The 18072-nt window shown below is 46.5% G+C and overlaps 3 protein-coding genes and 1 long non-coding RNA gene across 10 annotated transcripts in view; 1 reads left to right on the top strand and 3 right to left on the bottom strand.

The window, feature by feature from the left end:
* The window catches only part of LOC143498992 (NLR family CARD domain-containing protein 3-like), a 52990-nt gene extending 52346 nt beyond the window's left edge, over positions 1–644 (bottom strand). For all 7 annotated transcript variants that reach the window (XM_076993923.1, XM_076993922.1, XM_076993917.1 and 4 more), the window contains exons 1-2: positions 551–644; positions 308–446 (exon numbers count right to left, since the gene is read on the bottom strand). The gene's annotated coding sequence lies outside the window, so the exon portion shown is untranslated. The remainder of the gene's footprint in view (positions 1–307; positions 447–550) is intronic.
* Positions 645–3898: 3254 nt separating this feature from the next.
* On the bottom strand, positions 3899–15097 carry LOC143498986 (uncharacterized). The gene is made up of 3 exons (XM_076993908.1): positions 15079–15097; positions 13392–14990; positions 3899–7799 (listed from the first exon to the last, which is right to left on the bottom strand). Exons 1-2 carry the CDS (start codon positions 15095–15097, stop codon positions 13432–13434), a joined length of 1578 nt encoding a protein of 525 aa, XP_076850023.1. The 3' UTR covers positions 3899–7799; positions 13392–13431.
* Positions 3899–16268, bottom strand: LOC143498981 (uncharacterized). The gene is made up of 2 exons (XR_013126030.1): positions 15733–16268; positions 3899–6906 (listed from the first exon to the last, which is right to left on the bottom strand). It is a non-coding gene; the product is annotated as an uncharacterized LOC143498981 (long non-coding RNA).
* LOC143498985 (ras-related protein Rab-35-like) lies at positions 7685–9121 on the top strand. The gene is made up of 2 exons (XM_076993906.1): positions 7685–7819; positions 8106–9121. Exons 1-2 carry the CDS (start codon positions 7685–7687, stop codon positions 8655–8657), a joined length of 687 nt encoding a protein of 228 aa, XP_076850021.1. The 3' UTR covers positions 8658–9121.
* Positions 16269–18072: the final 1804 nt, after the last annotated feature.

The following is an 18072-nucleotide window of genomic DNA, read 5'->3' on the forward strand; positions in this document are numbered from 1 at the left end:
TTCCTTTCAGCACAACAAAAACTGCTACAGCTCCTCCAGTTCCTTTATTCTACAGACCTAATAGGTCACATATGAGAGGACTGACTGCAATAATCTTCAAGATCTTTAATATTTATGGGCTTTATAATCTGCTCTCTTGTCTACATTTTCAATTCAGCTATTTTGTCATCTTGTAGTAACACTCACAGATCGATTCGTACATATACAGACTGGATTAAGCTCCTTTATCGTTGGAAGAATTAAACAATATATTTTGTACATAATGTAACATTTGTAAGATTCTCAGTATAAGTGTTAATAAACTCACCGTCATATGTCATAGACCTGCATTCATGTGGTGATTCTTCTTGTTTCCTTTCGGTTTATTCATCTGGCCTCACCCATCTCACCTTTACTTGTTTTACCCGTTTGTGTTGTTTTGTTAAACAGGTGATGGTGGTAACCGCCTACACAAAAAACATAGGTAGGTTTGCAATATCCTATACAGCACTTATATATACTGTATACTGCATACTGCTCTCAGTATATACTGTATACCACTGGAACCCACTATATTCTGTATATACTACAGTTTCATATGACTGCATGGTGGTTTGGTCCACTTGTGAATGGTTTTCCTCCACCAGTTTGGTGCTTGTTCTGACCTCCTGACAGTCAGCCCTGGTAAGATTTTTGCTGCAGATGCATTAAACTGAAACTGCATGCAATTCATTTGTTTGTGTGCCAGAGAAATATGCAGTTCTGCCATTCTTTTGCATGCTGAGGTATAAACTTATGCACTATGTAAATGTCTGTTTCTTTTGTAGCTCGAATAAAAAAAAACTAGTATGTTTTTAAAATAATGCCCATGTGGGACCCACTGGGGCCTGCAACTATAACCCAGCTGTGGCCAGGATTTACAGTATAACCCCAGTGGGGCCTGAATAGAACCCATGAACACATGTGACAGAGAGAAATATACAGTTCTGCCATTCTTTTGCATGCTGAGGTATACAATTATTAAGAAAATGGAACCTAACACGCCTTTTCACATCCACAGGCTTAGGATCAACAGATGTAAAGGTCTGGATGTCCTCTGCTGAAGTGGGGGACCTGAGCACTGAGACGCCCGCTGCAGACTGAGCTGTTCTTAGCTGAATATTAGAACTGCGTTTTGCATCAGTCATTTCTGAATGGATAGACTCAACATGTTTGTCCAAAGAATCAACAATTGATCTCGTATTATTAACAGCACCATTCTCAATGCTGCTGATCTTCTCTTCCATACAGGTACTGCCATCATGTGGAACAATTGAACCTTTCATTGCAGGATGATTTTCTACATTAAAGAACCCTTGAATAGTGCAGAACCAGCAGTGATTGTCAGCGGACAATCCAGAGTCTTTAGGGGCTTCAAGCACCTCGCTTACAGCTCTGAGGGTCTTTCTTCTCTCGTGCCTGCTTCATTACTGGAATATTTTTTCCAGTCACTGCAGTCTCCAAGGGGTGAGTAGCTTGAATTGTGTTTGACAGCATCTTTGCCACCTTTGCAGTCACAGAAGGCCTTGCTGTCCTCCAGGTCTGGGATAATGGTGTTTTGGTAGCAACAGATATGAAGACTGCTTCTTGCATTACCATTTGCACTTCATTCACAGTCATTTGGCATATGGAGTCTGACAGGTCCACTGACGATCTTGATGAAGACATAATTGTGAGACAAGGCAGGGTCATTAAATTTCTTCTCATATGACACAAAATAGGTAAGATCTTAAATTTCTAACATATTAAAATACTAAATGTACTAAACTATTTTGGGGCATATAATTGTCACGTTACAGTCCCTGACCCCTCCCCTTTGGGCATGTGTTTATGTTGTCTACATCTAGTCGTCTGCGTCTTTGGATCTTCGTGGATGTGGATGTGTCTGAGTGTTCATATGTCTCACCTGTGGCTCGTCTCGTGATCACTCGGGGCTTATGTGGTCTGTCTATTTAATGTGCGTTCACGCAGTGTTCTGTGCTGGTCTTTGTCAGTGTTGGAGTCACACAAGACTTAATGTGTAAGTGTTCTATGTGCGCTGTCTGTGCTATTTGTTTTGTGAATAAAAGTGACGTTTGTGCGAAACCGCTGGACTCGTGCATCGTCCATCGCGCTGCGCCCATCGTCACAGAAAGACGAGCTGAAGAAGGGTTATGCCAGGATAGGCACCACCAGGCACCACCAGGTTAGGCACCTCCAGAGGCCCAGTAGGTACCACCATGCTTCTTTCCCTGTCCATCGCCACGAGAACCCCGTGACCTTCGACGAGATGCGGCAGGATCCCGTGGTTGTGTTTCTGCTGCGTCAGGCTCAGGTAACCAAGGAAGTGTCACTGGTGGAGCAGTCGCGCCAAGACGCGCAACGGGTTTGGAGAGAGAGAGACACCTCCCTTCCTCCAGAGACACCTCGCCTCTGAGAATTGGCTCCTTAGAGCTTTGTAGAGTGGAGAAGACCCCCGAGAATGAGTTTGAGGGGGAGGAGTCAGAAGAGAAGGAAAGCCCTCCTCCATCCGTGTACTCTGCCCCCACAGAGCGAGACAGAGAGGATGCGACCTCTCCTCCGTCCGAGTGCTCCGACCTGTTAGGAGTACTCAGACGGTGAACCGTGCACGGGGAGGAGTACTCGGAGGGCCAATCATACACCGAAGGGGAGGAGGTGAGCCCGCTCCCATCGGAGCACTCCGGGGACACTGTGAGGGGGAAGGGAGGCCCGGCTGAGGGCGTTTCTCATATGTCTTGTCTTTGTACCAGTTGACCAGGTAATTCTTCATCTTCCACCTTTCTCTGGTCCTTGGTCTTCAGTGGTGTCTGTATCAGTTGCTGGGACACAATGTCCTGCTCTTCTTTTATCTGTTGTTCTGTCTTGGTCAGTGTGTCCACTGTAAAGAAGACATGAGGATATAACGAGGATCCAGCAGTGTCACTAGCACCAAACATTTTCTCTCCTCCATCCCTGCAAACCTTTTCTGCAGCAGGTTTCCCTGAGTGTTTCCATCCTCCTTGTGTTATGACCCTCTGCCTGAAGCTCCATCTTCAACACAGCAATGCTTGGGATGACACTGGAGATGGAGCCTCTGAACTGTTGATCTCACGAGAGAGAAAGAGAGAGAGAGACAGTCCTGTTATGTAAGTGCATGTGTGTGTCTGAGAGAGACAGACCTCTTATCTAGGTGCATGTGTCTATAAGAGAGAAAAAGACTAGGAAAGGAAAGACAGAGAAATACTAGGTGTGTGTATGTGTAAGACAGAGACAGATCTATTATCTAGGTGCCTGTGTGTTTTTTTCAGAGACAGACAGAACTGTTATTTAGGTGCATTTGTGTGAATGTGTGAGAGACACAGACAGTCCTGTTATCTATGTGCCTGTGTGTGTGTGTGTGTGTGTGTGTGAGAGAGAGAGAGAGAGAGAGAGAGAGAGAGAGAGAGAGAGAGAGAGAGAGAGAGAGGCTGAGAGGTTTTGAGCGTTGACAGTATTTTATTGTAAGAATTCTTCAACGTTGCATTCATACTGTACAACATCTGCATCTGTATCACTTCAACAAACAGAAAACAGAATGAAAAACCTTTTCACAGTTTCTACAGATTTCCACTTTTAATGTGTAGATTTGTACAGAGAGTTGAACACAGTGAGGTTGTGATTCAGCATGTGTAACTTGTAGAACAGGATTTATGTCATATGTACAGAAATCAACTGCAGCTCAACAGTCCTTTATTGGAGCATCAGAGTGCTGATTTACAGACTGTCATTTACCACCAGCAACAGAGAACCAACACAAAACCTGTCGTGGAAATTCTCCGTCACAACAACCGGGGTCTCTCTGTAAGAAAAGATGCGAGCTCGGAGAGTGACAATTAGTGAAAGCAACACACACACACGTTGGTTACTTTACCAAATCACTCTGGTTTATTGTTCAACCCTCCAACCCTTTTATACAGTCTTAGGGCTGGTTGGTCATGTGAAACATTATCAGCACAATTACAGTCAGGTGATTATTTGTAAATACATGGCATGATTGAATGCATGTGTGCCAAACATCAAATGTAAGAATAATTCTGCAATCTCAGGGGAACATTTCTTGCTGGGCCTGCTGTCCGTCTGGAACAGAAAACATGTCATCTGCCTGGAACATGTCCTCACTCCCGCCTTCTTTCTGTCTAGTCTCCTTGACCCAGTGGATGACCTCAAACTTCCCCTTTCGGTAGCACACTATGTTCTTAAACACTTCTCTGGGAAAGCAGTCTAATGAAGTCTATATTTCTGATTTCTATTACATTCCCCACTTGTTTGTACTTATTTCACAGTACAAACACATAACTTTACCACAATAAATTTTATCATAATCAACATGAGTACCTTTCATTTAGGATACAGGAAACAGATACAATAAAACCCTTACAAGAATATATAGGAATGCATAAGGATACCGTCATAAATCGTACCTGATTCATTACTCAGGGTTTAACCAAAGATTATTGAAAATAATCAAATAAAACATGAAATTAAACATGTCATTTACTCCATATTACTCATTTCGGAACCATAACATCATTGTTGGATGTATTAGACTTTAATCACTAAACATAATCTTTATTTTACTACATTATTAGTTGTCCTAAGATCTGATTTGATTGTCAACTTTTTGTTTTTAGTCAATTCATAATTCATCAATGCAATTCAAGCACGGTAACAGTTGATGATATACATGTATAGATATATAAAAATGATATGTGGTTAAGAGCAGATTAGTACCTGGATACAAACAATAGTAATGGTTATTAGTCTAGATTAGATAGGCCCCTGCGATCAACACAGAGGACAGAACCACACTGAGTTTGAAAATAACATCCCCTACAACAAGCCTTTCCAGGTTTAAGTTGCAGGATCATAAATCAAACTTATCACTCCACACTCTTCATCCTCCTTCACCATTCTCCCATTATTCATTTTACACACAGCTCACCTTAGGTTCTACTTCGTCATAAACGGGTAATTCTGCTAAGTACACCCGATTCTCTACGGCCGAAACCATTACAACCTCATTCCTCTCCATAGGTTCGTACACAGCATCTTCTTCCTCTCCTTCGCCGTCATTGGCATACACAGCTTCATCTTCTTCATCATCTGCTGATTCATACACCCCATCATCATCGTCAAGGTTATCACGGACATTAAGAGCAATCATTTCCGTCTCCACTCGAGTCATCTGTAACATACGTCTCCCGCTGTACATCGTGGAGACACACATCTGACATATCATAGGTCCACAACATAGCAGAACCGCAACTACCACGATGGCGGGCGTAGCTGCCATGAGCCACGCTCTCCAGGATGCAAACCATGTCCACCACTCTGACGCAGCTCTCTGCTCGTCTTGCTTCAGTCCTGCAGCCACCTCCTTCATCTTTCCCACAGCGATGGTGATGTTTCCTGTGGGCTCATCGTTAGCGGGTATATAGGTACAACATCTTTCTCCTACCATGGCACACACTCCTCCCTCTTTGGCAAGGATGATGTCCAATGCCATCCTGTTCTGTTCTGACATCATTCTCAGTGCAGTCAGCTCGGTTTTGATACCTTCTGTTGCCGCAATAGTGCTGTTCACGAACGTTGCCAGTCTGTAATGCACTCTATTCACATCTCTACGAATGCTGCCTACTCCGTACATAGGTAACATTATTTCAATAAAACGCTGGAACTCGCTGGTCAGTCTGTACTCCTCAGGAACAGTGTTTACCATTGCCCTCCTAGGTCTACTTCTCTTTGGAGGGTCGAATGCGGTGATTACCTTCAAATGTGCCTCTACTGCCACCAGTGCACATCTTCCTCTTTGCGTTCTTGGCAGATATAGATACAGCTGGCTTCCACACCACCAATACCAATCTGGGATCCACAACTTACAGTCACTGTTAAACGCTGGTCTGGCCTCCGCCAGATGGGGTTCGTTCCATCCTCTCAGGTTCACAGAACTCACGCACTGCTCGCTGCTCAAGCCCTTCTGGGATGGTGAAAGGCCTGCTGTGTAGAAACAGTCCTCTCCCCCATCAGGCTTCTCCACACACTGAATCTGGCTCTCGCTGTCAGGGCTCCTCCCGTTACTGTCATTCCTGTAAACACACAAAGGGAAACGGGTCTTCGCTCCAGGCCACACTATCTCTATTCCTGCTTTGGGAGTTGGATGATTCACCAGGAACTTCTCTGTTCTCTCGTAGCCCACGTCACCTATTGACCTCCAGGCTTTAACTGTTGTCTCCCAGGAGCTAGTTGCAAGGGAATAAACGAATGGTCTCTCTGCAGTGTGTGGCAACAGCGCACACACTATACATGTTTTGTCTATGTTTAGAACATCTTTCACAGTGAAGTTGGCATATTTCCAGAAGTGGTTAATCTTAGGGTTGCGTAACCCCCGGCTCGCACTTTTCACTTCCACTTCCTCCTGCGCGATCCACAATATGGCTGTAGCGAGACCTGCAATGACAGTGGCTCCTATTATCACAGAACCCCACTTCTGGATCTCTTCATCCCTAGCCTGTTACCTTCACCTTCCATACCTTTCTTGAGTGTTTACGTGTTACCAGAATGTAAACAGTCTGGCCCCACTTTTCACACAGGATTTCAGGTGAAGTCAGGATCCCTGTTCTACTCTTCTTTCTTCTTGTCCTCCGACTCCTCCTCAGGCTGTGGTACTCGTCTGCAGTGGCTGGCGTGGACCCACGTAGCTCGTCCTGTCACCTTCACAGCCGTCTGCGTCACCAGGAGGACTTGGAAAGGGCCTCTCCACCTCGGGTTGTTCCACCTCGCTCTCCTGAAGTCCTTTATCACCACCCACTCTCCAGGCTGGATGTCATGCAGCGGATCAGTGGCTGGATCAGGAAGTGCCTCTCTGACCTGCTTGTGGACAGATTTCAGAGTAGAGGAGAGTTGCACACAGTAATTTAACATTGCATCCTCACAGCCCACAAGGCTGTCGGCCTGTGTCTTCACCGGACCCACGCCGGTGTTTGGTGGTTTGCCAAACAAAATCTCAAATGGACTCAGGCCGTGTTTCGGTCTTACCTGCATTCTCATTTGCATGAGCACAATAGGGAGGACCTTAGTCCACCCCAGACCTGTCTCTGCACATGCTTTGCTCAATTTGTTTTTCAGGTTGCCGTTCTCTCTCTCAACGGCCCCTGCACTTGCTGGGTGATAGGCACAGTGCTGTCTCATGTCAATCCCTAGAAATGTGCCTACTGATTTCCAAGCCCCACTAATGAAAGGGGTTCCATTATCACTGGATATTTTACTTGGAATGCCCCACCTAGGAATTATGTCTTTTACCAGGGCCTTAGCCACGGCATCTGAATCCTGCTTTGCCGTGGGGAAAACCTCAACCCACTTTGAGAACATATCCACAATAACCAGACAATACTTCTTCCCTTCGCTTGGCGTGAGCTTAACAAAATCCATCTGCAAGTGATCAAATGGTTTCTCAGGTGTTGGGTGTGCTGCTTGCTGCATCTGTGTTCCTCTTCCTACATTGTGTTGTGCACATATCACGCATTGCTGGCAAAATTTCTGAGCATAGATAGCAAACCCCTGCGTGAACCAATGAGATTTTAACTGATCAATCATCCCCCCTTTTGACACATGGGCCTTCCCATGGGTCAACTTAGCATAATACGGAAACATGAACTTTGGCAGGCACGGCCGGCCCGAGGGGCAGCGCCACACGCTGTCCTGGAAAGCACAGCCTGCTTTCTTCCAAGCCGCCTTCTCCTCCTGTGTGGCTGTGCGCTGCAAATCTGTGAGTGAGAGGGAGGGGGTGAGTTGCAAGGTCAAAAGAGGAACTTCTTCCCTTGGCTGCTGAGCAGCTCTCTTGGCAGCCGCATCCGCAGCTTGGTTCCCTCTAGAAACAGAGTCAACGCCGTTAGAGTGGGCGGCACATTTAGGGTAGGCAGCGCCGCGGGAAACGGGCCTAGTCTGGGTTTCACGTCGCTGCACGGGGGGCCGTGTAGATGATACCGAAGCAGGTGTAACGAGGCGGTGAAGTTTGTGGTTCCGAGCCAGATTTAGCCGATGTACCGACACGGAGAGTGTTTTAAACCGTCGGTGTGGGGAAGAGCAGTCTCCTTCTGCGGTTTGCCGACAACACGTTCTCAGGTAGTTATATTACCACAATAGGAGTTGACTTCAAGATCCGAACTGTAGAGATCAATGGAGAGAAGGTGAAGCTTCAAATCTGGGACACGGCGGGCCAGGAGCGCTTCAGAACCATCACCTCCACATATTATAGAGGGACCCATGGGGTCATTGTAGTATATGACGTCAGCAGTGCAGAATCATTCGTCAATGTTAAACGATGGCTGCATGAAATTAACCAGAACTGTGATGACGTATGTCGAATATTAGTGGGCAATAAGAACGATGATCCGAACTCCAAAGTAGTGGAGACAAACGACGCACAGAAGTTTGCCGAGCAGATGGGCATCCGCTTGTTCGAGACCAGCGCCAAGGAGAATGTGAACGTGGAGGAGATGTTTAACTGCATCACAGAGCTGGTTCTGCGGGCCAAGAAGGAGTCGGTGGCGAAGCAGCAACTGCAGCAGAACGACGTGGTCAAACTGAGCAAGGGCAGCAAGCGCAAGAAGAAGTGTTGCTAGCGGAGGCAGCACCACCCACGTATGGAGGCAGCACCACCCATCACCACCACCCCCACTACGGGGCCATGCTTACAGGAGCACACCATCACCGCCTCCATTAACACCCGAGAAGGATTCCGAAAAAAAAACAAAAAACACAGTAATGGCGACATGGAGAGGGAGACAAACACAGAACATGTCCCTTTTGGACAAGTATAAATCATAGACTTTTAAGAAAAAAATAAATGTACAGATTTTATTAGAATTAAGCAGTTTTATGTGGAGTTCAACAGATGTGGTCTTTAATAAAGGATCTTCCTTCTTTGTCGAAGGACCTGCAAGCTGACATGGTCACCACAGTGTGCAGGGTCATATATGCATTAAAAGTTGCTCTTATAGCAACTTCTGTCGTCTCTCTTAGTCACCACATCTCCTTTTCAGGGGTGTGTGTGTTGATCCACCAGCACCCCAATAGATGATTTTTCCTCTGAAATGGAATGACAAGAGGTGCAACCTTCTCACTTACTGCAAATCCATGACCCCCCCCCCCCCCAATAGACGCAGATGCCAAGAACAAAAAAGAAAATTTTTTTTTTGGAGCTTAAATAAAATACAAGTGACTGGAGTGATCAACGGATTTGTCACTTTGTCAGTGACTCAATAGAATTATATTGCCAAGCTTTCTCTCTTTGGGTCGCAGGCCCTCTGGGGCTGTTACCCCAACCTTGCTGTTATCCCAACTACTCCAGCACAGTCTTACTGCTTCATCTCTTTTTTGACATCTTGGTAGGAAAAGACCATGAAGCCAACAGTGACACTGCAGTGGTCTTAAAGGGTAGCGTCTCAGGACGGGGACGGCACCCTCCTGCAACGCTGCCATAGAAGTCCTCCCACCCTTTTTTATTTTATATCAACCGTTGCCATGGTTATATCCTCAGGATTGCCGAATTGGACTTGCGGGAGCCGTTTGTAGAGCGCGTCCCTTTCCCTCCCGAGGCAAAACCCTCTGTGTCATCCGTCACTCTTCTCACTTCTCGACACTGACTCATCGTCGTTATTGAGCTCCAGCGCTCTGTTTCTGTTCCTGCGGTTATGGCAAGTCTTCGTAGGTCCAGTGAGTCGTGACAGTATTGAAGCAGTAATGATAAACAACTGCACATGTCAAGATCATGGGGCGTCTACTTGCTCCGCTGGAACTGTAACCTAAACGTGGAACTACCCAGCAAGGCCAGAGTGGCTATGGGAGAGTCGGTGTACTGCACAGGTTTTGTTTGTTTGTTTTGTTTTGGTTTTTTATGTCTTGGTCAAGCATCGTGTCTTCCATGTCCTTCTGTGGGCGTTGCCAAACTAATGTCCCGAGCTCCTCCTACTTCAGCTTAATCCTTACGTCCATTCGATCTGAAGTTCAGAACCTTCACTGAGCTAATGGGGAAGTTGGGCGTGCACATGAACATGGGGGTCTAGTTCTTTGGCCATGCAGTGACCCAACTTCAACCAAGTAAAAGTGTCAATGGTAACAAGTCATTCTGACTGTTATTAATGATGTATATGTATATATAAATATATTTGTATGATGTATTTAATATATATTATATACATACTTGCACATATCCATGAGAATGGGCACGTGTTTGTGCTATGGTTGAAACACATTTTCAGCTGTGGTGATACTGTACACTGGAGTATAGATATGTATCGTGGATTTCTCCCCCTTAAGAACTGAATTGATAATAAATATTTTAAATTGGTTAACATTTGAAAAAAAAAAAAAAAAAAAAAAGAGTGGGCGGCACATTTACACACAGCAACAGCAGACGGCAATTGGAGAGCATCCAGGAGATCGAGCACAAGCTTGTGATGCGCAATCAGAGTCCCTGAACTAGTGAGAAAATTACGATGCTTCCAAATCGCCCCAAAATCATGAACTACTCCAAACGCATACCTGCTGTCGGTGTAGATTGTAACAGACTTGCCCTCAGCCAACTTGCACGCCTGTGTCAAGGCATACAGCTCTGCGGCTTGCGCAGAAAGATGGTGAGGCAAGGGCCCTGAGTCTACCAAATAGAAGGGGGCTACCACGGCCCAACCTACTCTATTCAGCCCAGTGCTGGGATCCCTGGATGCTGACCCATCGACAAAGAAAATGTGATCAGGATTGTCCAGGGGCTCCTCCTTCAGATCCAACCTAGGGGAGCACAACATGTTAGTCACAGCAACACAATCATGTGGTTCACCATCCTCCTCTGTGGGCAGGAGTGTAGCAGGGTTAAGAACAGTGCATCTTAAAATAATTATGTTGGGCATGTCAAGCAACACAGTGTTGTATCTCAGCCAGCGCTGAGTGGACAAGTGTGATGTTTTCTTTTCAAGAAGCAGAAGTGAAACAGCATGTGGGACGAGTAATGTCAGTGTAGAATAGCCCACGATGTCTCTGGATGCTGCCACCGCTTTCTCTGCTGCGGCCACAGCACGCAGACAAACTGGGAGCCCTGCAGCAACAATGTCAAGTTTACAAGAGAAGTAAGCAACGGGTCTCTGTCGATCCCCGTGTTTCTGCAAGAGAACAGAAGTCATGCAACCATTCTTTTCATCGACCGTCTGAGTGTAGGGTCGTGTAGGATCAGGAATGCCCAGGGTGGGCGCAGTCTGCAAGGCCAGCTTCAAAGTTACAAAAGCTTCTTCAGCTTCCTTGGTCCATTCAACAGCTGCTGTTGCTGGGCCATGGGTCAAGGCCCGCAAGGGAGTTTCAACACAAGAATAGTTAGGAATGAATGAACGACAGTAAGAACACATCCCTAAAAATGACATTAGCTGCTTGATTGTCTGTGGTTTCGGTATTTTCGCAATTGCTTCCGTCCTGGATGTTGCAAGAGTTTTCCCTTCTGCAGAAATGTCATGCCCTAAGAATCTAACTGAGGGCTGCACAAACTGGAGCTTGCTGAGGCTCACTTTGTGTCCCTCGTCTGCCAAGTGTTTCAACAATTTAATGCTGTCATCAATGCACTGCTGATAATTAGGCGATGAGAGTAGGAGATCATCTACATATTGGACTAAATTAGTCCCCTGGGACAGTTCCAGGGAATCAAGACTTTGTTTGATGGCTTGATTGTATATTGTAGGCGACTCACAGTAACCCTGGCACAGCCGCGTGAAGGTGTAGGGCTGTCCGTCGAACATGAAGGCAAACCAGTACTGGCTGTCCGGGTGCACAGGAATGCTGAAAAAAGCATTAGACAGAACAATGACAGAAAACCACTTGGCCTCTGATGAGACCTGACTCAGTATTGTGTGCGGATTCGGAACATTTGGCACTCTTGGAATGACTGCAGCATTTACGGCTTGTAGATCTTGAACGAATCTCCATTCGTCTGGTTGGGGGGGGTTTCTGGCCTTCTTGACTGGAAAAATAGGAGTTCTAACAGGGGAGTTAGGACATGGCACTATTACTCCTTTTTCACACAGTGCTTTGAACACAGGCCTAATGCCCTCAATAGCCTCAGGCTTCAACGGGTATTGCGCTTGTTTTGGTCTAAAATCTGACTTGGGTGTTATCACTACCGGGGTGGCGCTTTTGACAAGGCCAACGACACAGAACTGAGGGAAACTGGCCTACACGCCTCCTCCGTGAAAAAATGTATGCAGGGTCAAACCTGCACTCTTTCCCTTCACAAATCATTACGCTGCGCTCAACATCAATCACAGTTCCCAAATGCATTTTGTACACTGAAAGCCCACTATTGAAAAAAACAACAGGATTCTCTGTTGTCTCCCACTCACGCACTCTGCACATTTTTGCCAACCAATAACCTACACTCTGCCATGTCTCATCTTCAGGTTTTGCCAGAGAGACATGGGGAGGAACATTAGTAAGCTGAAAACAACATTCTTGGCACCCACAGCTCTGCTGCTGTGTTCCAAGCAGTTCAGATAAGGGAGCCATGCGTGTGTGTGCAACTCCTTGGTTCGCACAGTCAGAAAAATTTACCACCACACCAGAATACAAATTCACCGGGGACCAGTACACATCCCCCAACCGCAATCTCTCACGGAGGGGTGGCCTGTCCCCAAACCACACTTTTTCAAAATAAGAGTCTGGCCCATCACACACTTTTGCTGTTACATGAAGTTCCTCAGCCTTCATAACACTATGAGGGCAATCTCGCATGCGCTGTTCGGTCTGCTCAACCAACATTTCAGTAGCTCTTGTTAAATTGTTAGTGCATAGTTTCCAGTTGTACGCATACAGCGGCGGCCCCGGTGCATATTGGACCATTGCAAAATCATCAAAATCATTTTCAGCAATTTCAATCTGTAAGCCCCCAGGCGTTGAAGTGATTCGAACCCCCATTTCACACATTAAATCTCTCCCCATTAAATTTACTGGACAAACTGTGGAAAGTATGAAACTATGCAAGACCCCCCCTTCCTGATTCACACACACATTTACCTGCTGCTGTGAGCGGTTCTTGCACAATCACCCCAGACGCCCCTTTAGTGCACAAGTTTTTTCCTGATAATGGCGGTGTGTTCAAAACAAACTCCTGTTTCCTGATGACTGAATGCCCCGCCCCCGAGTCAACTAAAAACAACATATTTTGTCCATACACATTCATTGAAATCATGGGCATCTCTTTAAAAGTTTCAGTGTTGTATTTAACAAAACATAAACATCCCTGTCTTTTTTATTCCTCTCTACCAGTTGGAATGTATCAATATGTGTGGTGTGTGCATCATTAGAAACAAATTGTGTCTTACCTGCACTGTCCAGTCTCACCAGTTCTTGCTCTTGGCTTAGTCAGTTGGACTGATCCGTACCCCCGGGCGCTCCCCCCGCAGCGTTTGGACAGTCCTTTGCAAAATGTCCAGCTCCGCCACAGGTCCAGCATATATCTCCAGGCCCTGCCGGTCTTGGGGCCCACCCACGGTTTCCGGGTGTCGGCCCCCCTCTTCCTCTTCGCCTCCCTCGGCCTCGCCCTCTTCCGGGTTGACCTTGGTAGGGCATGAACTGGTTGGGTATGTACTGTACCATAGTCAATTCAGCTCCATCCTTCTTCGCTTTACGCTTGTTTTCCCCCTCCTTGGCCTTCTCTTTTGCAGTGTTTTCCGCGTGGAGGGCATGTGAGAGGAGCTTTGTCATCGGGGCTGTTTCCCATCCGATGCATAATTTTTTCACTGTCTTTTGCAAAGTGGGCAGTAGTCCATTAAGGAAATTTGTACACAGCAGGGTCTCCCATACATGTGGAATTCCATCTTCTCTAGCCATTTCTCCAGGATTCTCAATGCCACAATATCTCTCATGTAGCACTATTAGCCTATCCAAGTAGGCCTCCACAGTCTCGTTATCGTCCTGTCGGCATCTGGCCACTTTTCCTGGGTCAGGGCGCAGTGGGAAGGCCGTTTTGATGTGACCTTCCAACCGCTCAATGGCAGCGCGGTATTGCACGTTTTCAGCATCTTCCCAGTCAGGGGCTGTCATTCTCAAGTCCTCCTGTGGCCAGCCCGCGGACACCTTACCCCAGTCCAGACCCAGGTGTTGCATCAGCAGTCTCCTCAACTCACCGGTATTAGGTTTGAATTCTTGACATAACTGGTGGACTTGCCTGGCGAACCTTTCCCCGCCCACGTCTCTAGGGTTGTCCATTTGTCTCATAACTTCTTTGATATCTGTCATAGTCCATGGGCGGTGGACCAACATGATTCCATCGTGGCCCGCCACCTCCACCATTGGCAGCTGGTGGACCTCTCGCCTTTCTTTCCTCTGTTTTTTCTTCTTGATGAGGCCTGTATTCCGAAACTTGGCCCCAGTCCGAGTGAGCCCGCGGCTTTGTTCTTCTTCTGCATCTTGATCGCTCTCTGTGTCGTCCTCGCTGTTGTCCTCGCAAGGGTCAGCTTGACCTCCCGCCGCTGCTCTGAGTGTCTCTTGATCTGGAGGCGGGGGGAAGTGAAAAATCGGTGAGGGGAGTTGAAATCTCACAGCTGTTGTGGGGTCTGCTGCTTGTGCTGATGGGGCAGCCAGCAGCTGGGGCGGTGCCGCTTGTGATGGTGGTATTGTCAGCTGGATTGGGGCTGCTGATGTTGGTGGTAGCGCCAGCAGATAAGTAGGTGCTGCTGGTGTTGATGGCAGCGTCAGCAGCTGAGTTGGTGCCGCTGCTGTCGTTGGTGCTGACAGTGGAATGGGTGCCGCTTGGGTTACTGCTTGCGCTTCCACTCCCGGTTCGACCTTTGTCAGGTTTTCGCTGATGGTGTTGTTCTTGAGGGAGTGGTGGCTGCGCCTGGACCGGTTGCTCGTCTTGTGTTGCTGGTGGCAGTGGTGGCGCTGGTGGGTCCCTCTGTGGTGCTGGATTGTCTCGAGGTCTCGGGGGGGCAGCGTCCAGGTCGGGATCAGCCTGCAACTTCAAGCACTGAGATGGTTGAGACGGACCTGCCTGCCTGATTCTCTTACCTGCTTCTTCCTGCCACATTCCAACTGCCTTCCAATCAGCCCAAAACTTGCGTCTACCTTTCCTATCTACCAGCTTATCTCTTAATGCATTTATTTGCTCTGAGCTAAACGACCCTTTAGCTGGAAAACCAAAATCCGAAACCCATTTTGGAAACTGTTCAACACTTTCTGCACCATAATTTTTTATCATAAAATTAACATTGGGTGGTGTATATTTCATTGCAACATTCTCAGGCTTCCCTTTACTTTGTTTTGTGTTTCTGTTCCCCATTTTCAGTTCTTACCGAGAGACCTTATTTTATTTAAAAATAAATTTAGGCCTGACTTTGTGCTGCACCCGCCACGAACTCCTACGCTGGGCGCCTATTTTTCACGTACCGGTACGAATTTTTTAGGCGAATAACGACCCTTGTCTAGTTATTCCCTTACGCTATCAGTGGTCGTCACCACAAGCGCTCAGTCAGCCTCGCTGCAACTGAGATTTTTAGATACTAGACTATCCTGTCTTAGTATCGGCCGCCCTGCTCTCTTCCCTAGTTTGATCCACCAACTGTGGATACACACTACGGCGTCCGGGTGACCTGCAGCACAACAGGCATCTAAAACAATTCACACTTTTGCCTTAATAATTCGTAAACCTCGCTGGTGAAGTACCTTTCTCTGATGAGTCAGATCCTCACTCAGGAGGTCCCTTCGTGGTCGCCAAAATTGTCGTGGAAATTCTCCGTCACAACAACCGGGGTCTCTCTGTAAGAAAAGATGCGAGCTCGGAGAGTGACAATTAGTGAAAGCAACACACACACACGTTGGTTACTTTACCAAATCACTCTGGTTTATTGTTCAACCCTCCAACCCTTTTATACAGTCTTAGGGCTGGTTGGTCATGTGAAACATTATCAGCACAATTACAGTCAGGTGATTATTTGTAAATACATGGCATGATTGAATGCATGTGTGCCAAACATCAAATGTAAGAATAATTCTGCAATCTCAGGGGAACATTTCTTGCTGGGCCTGCTGTCCGTCTGGAACAGAAAACATGTCATCTGCCTGGAACATGTCCTCACTCCCGCCTTCTTTCTGTCTAGTCTCCTTGACCCAGTGGATGACCTCAAACTTCCCCTTTCGGTAGCACACTATGTTCTTAAACACTTCTCTGGGAAAGCAGTCTAATGAAGTCTATATTTCTGATTTCTGATTTCGTTGACAGTATTTTATTGTAAGAATTCTTCAACGTTACATTCATACTGTACAACATCTGCATCTGTATCACTTCAACAAACAGAAAACAGAATGAAAAACCTTTTCACAGTTTCTACAGATTTCCACTTTTAATGTGTAGATTTGTACAGAGAGTTGAACACAGTGAGGTTGTGATTCGATTCAGCATGTGTAACTTGTAGAACAGGATTTATGTCATATGTACAGAAATCAACTGCAGCTCAACAGTCCTTTATTGGAGCATCAGAGTGCTGATTTACAGACTGTCATTTACCACCAGCAACAGAGAACCAACACAAAACCTACACACACAATCTCAGCTCACTGGAAGAGCTCTCTACTCAAATATAGTGTGTGTGTGTGTGTGTGTGTGTGAGAGAGAGAGAGAGAGGTTTTGTTCTCCAGTTGTGTATGTAGAGGTGTGTGTGTTTCCATGGAGACTCAGGTGTTGCTCCAGTACACAGGAGGTTATTCTAGCTCACACACACACACTGAGGAGTCAAAATCCCAAACCCTAAACCCTGCATAGAGGGGCTCAGTGAATGTGGAGTGGAGTGTGTGTAAGTGAGTGAGTGTGTGTGTGTGTGAGAGGAGACGCTGTAGAAGGACAGATTGCCGGTCGGCCAGTCCAGATACACTCCTACTCTGTTGGAGCTGGAGGGGGGGTCAGAGATGGCAGTGTAGTTATTATTGTGATAGACAGTGTATCTGTTATTAGAGCATTCCAGCATCCAGGACTTTATATTACATCCAAACCCACAGTCATAACTGCCTCCTTTCCTGTTGATTCCTTTATATGTCACTGTTATACCAGCAGCTCCACTACACTCAACCTCCCAGTAACAGCGTCCAGTCAGACTCTCTCTACACATCACCTGATACCAGTAATCAAATCTCTCTGGATGATCAGGATACGTCTGCTGCTTCTTCACACACGTCACCTTTCTGTTCCCCTCAGACAGAGAGAGACGTGTGTGTGCTGTATTTGGGTCCAGTGTGAGCTCACACGCATCTGCACACAAGAAGAGACATTAGAGGAGACAACACAAATAGTGTGTGTGTGTGTGTGTGTGTGTGTGTGTGTGTGTGTGTGTGTGTGTGTGTGTGTGTGTGTGTGTGTATCTGTGTGTGTGTATTAACTACATAACTGCTGCTTACATTTTCTTAGTCCTGGTTTGAGTCTGATCTTCCCTGCATGATCCACCCTAAAGAAAACACACACACACACACACATACACACACACACACACATACCCACACACTTAAGGCTTTGTCCTTAAATAAAGAAATAGAGGAAGAAAGCTCCCTCCAGCTGTCTCTCTCTCTGACACACATACACCTAGATAACAAGACTTTCTCTCACACACACATGCTTCTAGTTAACAAGACTACACACACATGCTTCTAGTTAACAAGACTCTCTCACACACACACACATGTACCTAGATACCAGGACTGTCTGTCTCTCACACATGCACATAGATGACAAGACTGTCTCTCTCTTTCTCTCTCTCTCTCTCTCACGCACACATGCACCTAGATAACAGATCTGTCTGTCTCTCACACACACAGGCACCCAGATAACAGGACTGTCTGTCTGTCTGTCTCTCTCTCACACACACGCACTCACACACACGCATGCACACATGCACACACACGTCTATAGATAACAGGACTGTCTTGCACAAACATGCACTAGATAACAGGACTGTCTGCCTCTCTCTCTCTCTCACACATATCCACCTACAAAACTGTCTCTCTCTCACACACATG

Source organism: Brachyhypopomus gauderio, unplaced genomic scaffold (genome assembly GCF_052324685.1).
Source record: "Brachyhypopomus gauderio isolate BG-103 unplaced genomic scaffold, BGAUD_0.2 sc128, whole genome shotgun sequence".
NCBI classification, from domain to species: domain Eukaryota; kingdom Metazoa; phylum Chordata; class Actinopteri; order Gymnotiformes; family Hypopomidae; genus Brachyhypopomus; species Brachyhypopomus gauderio.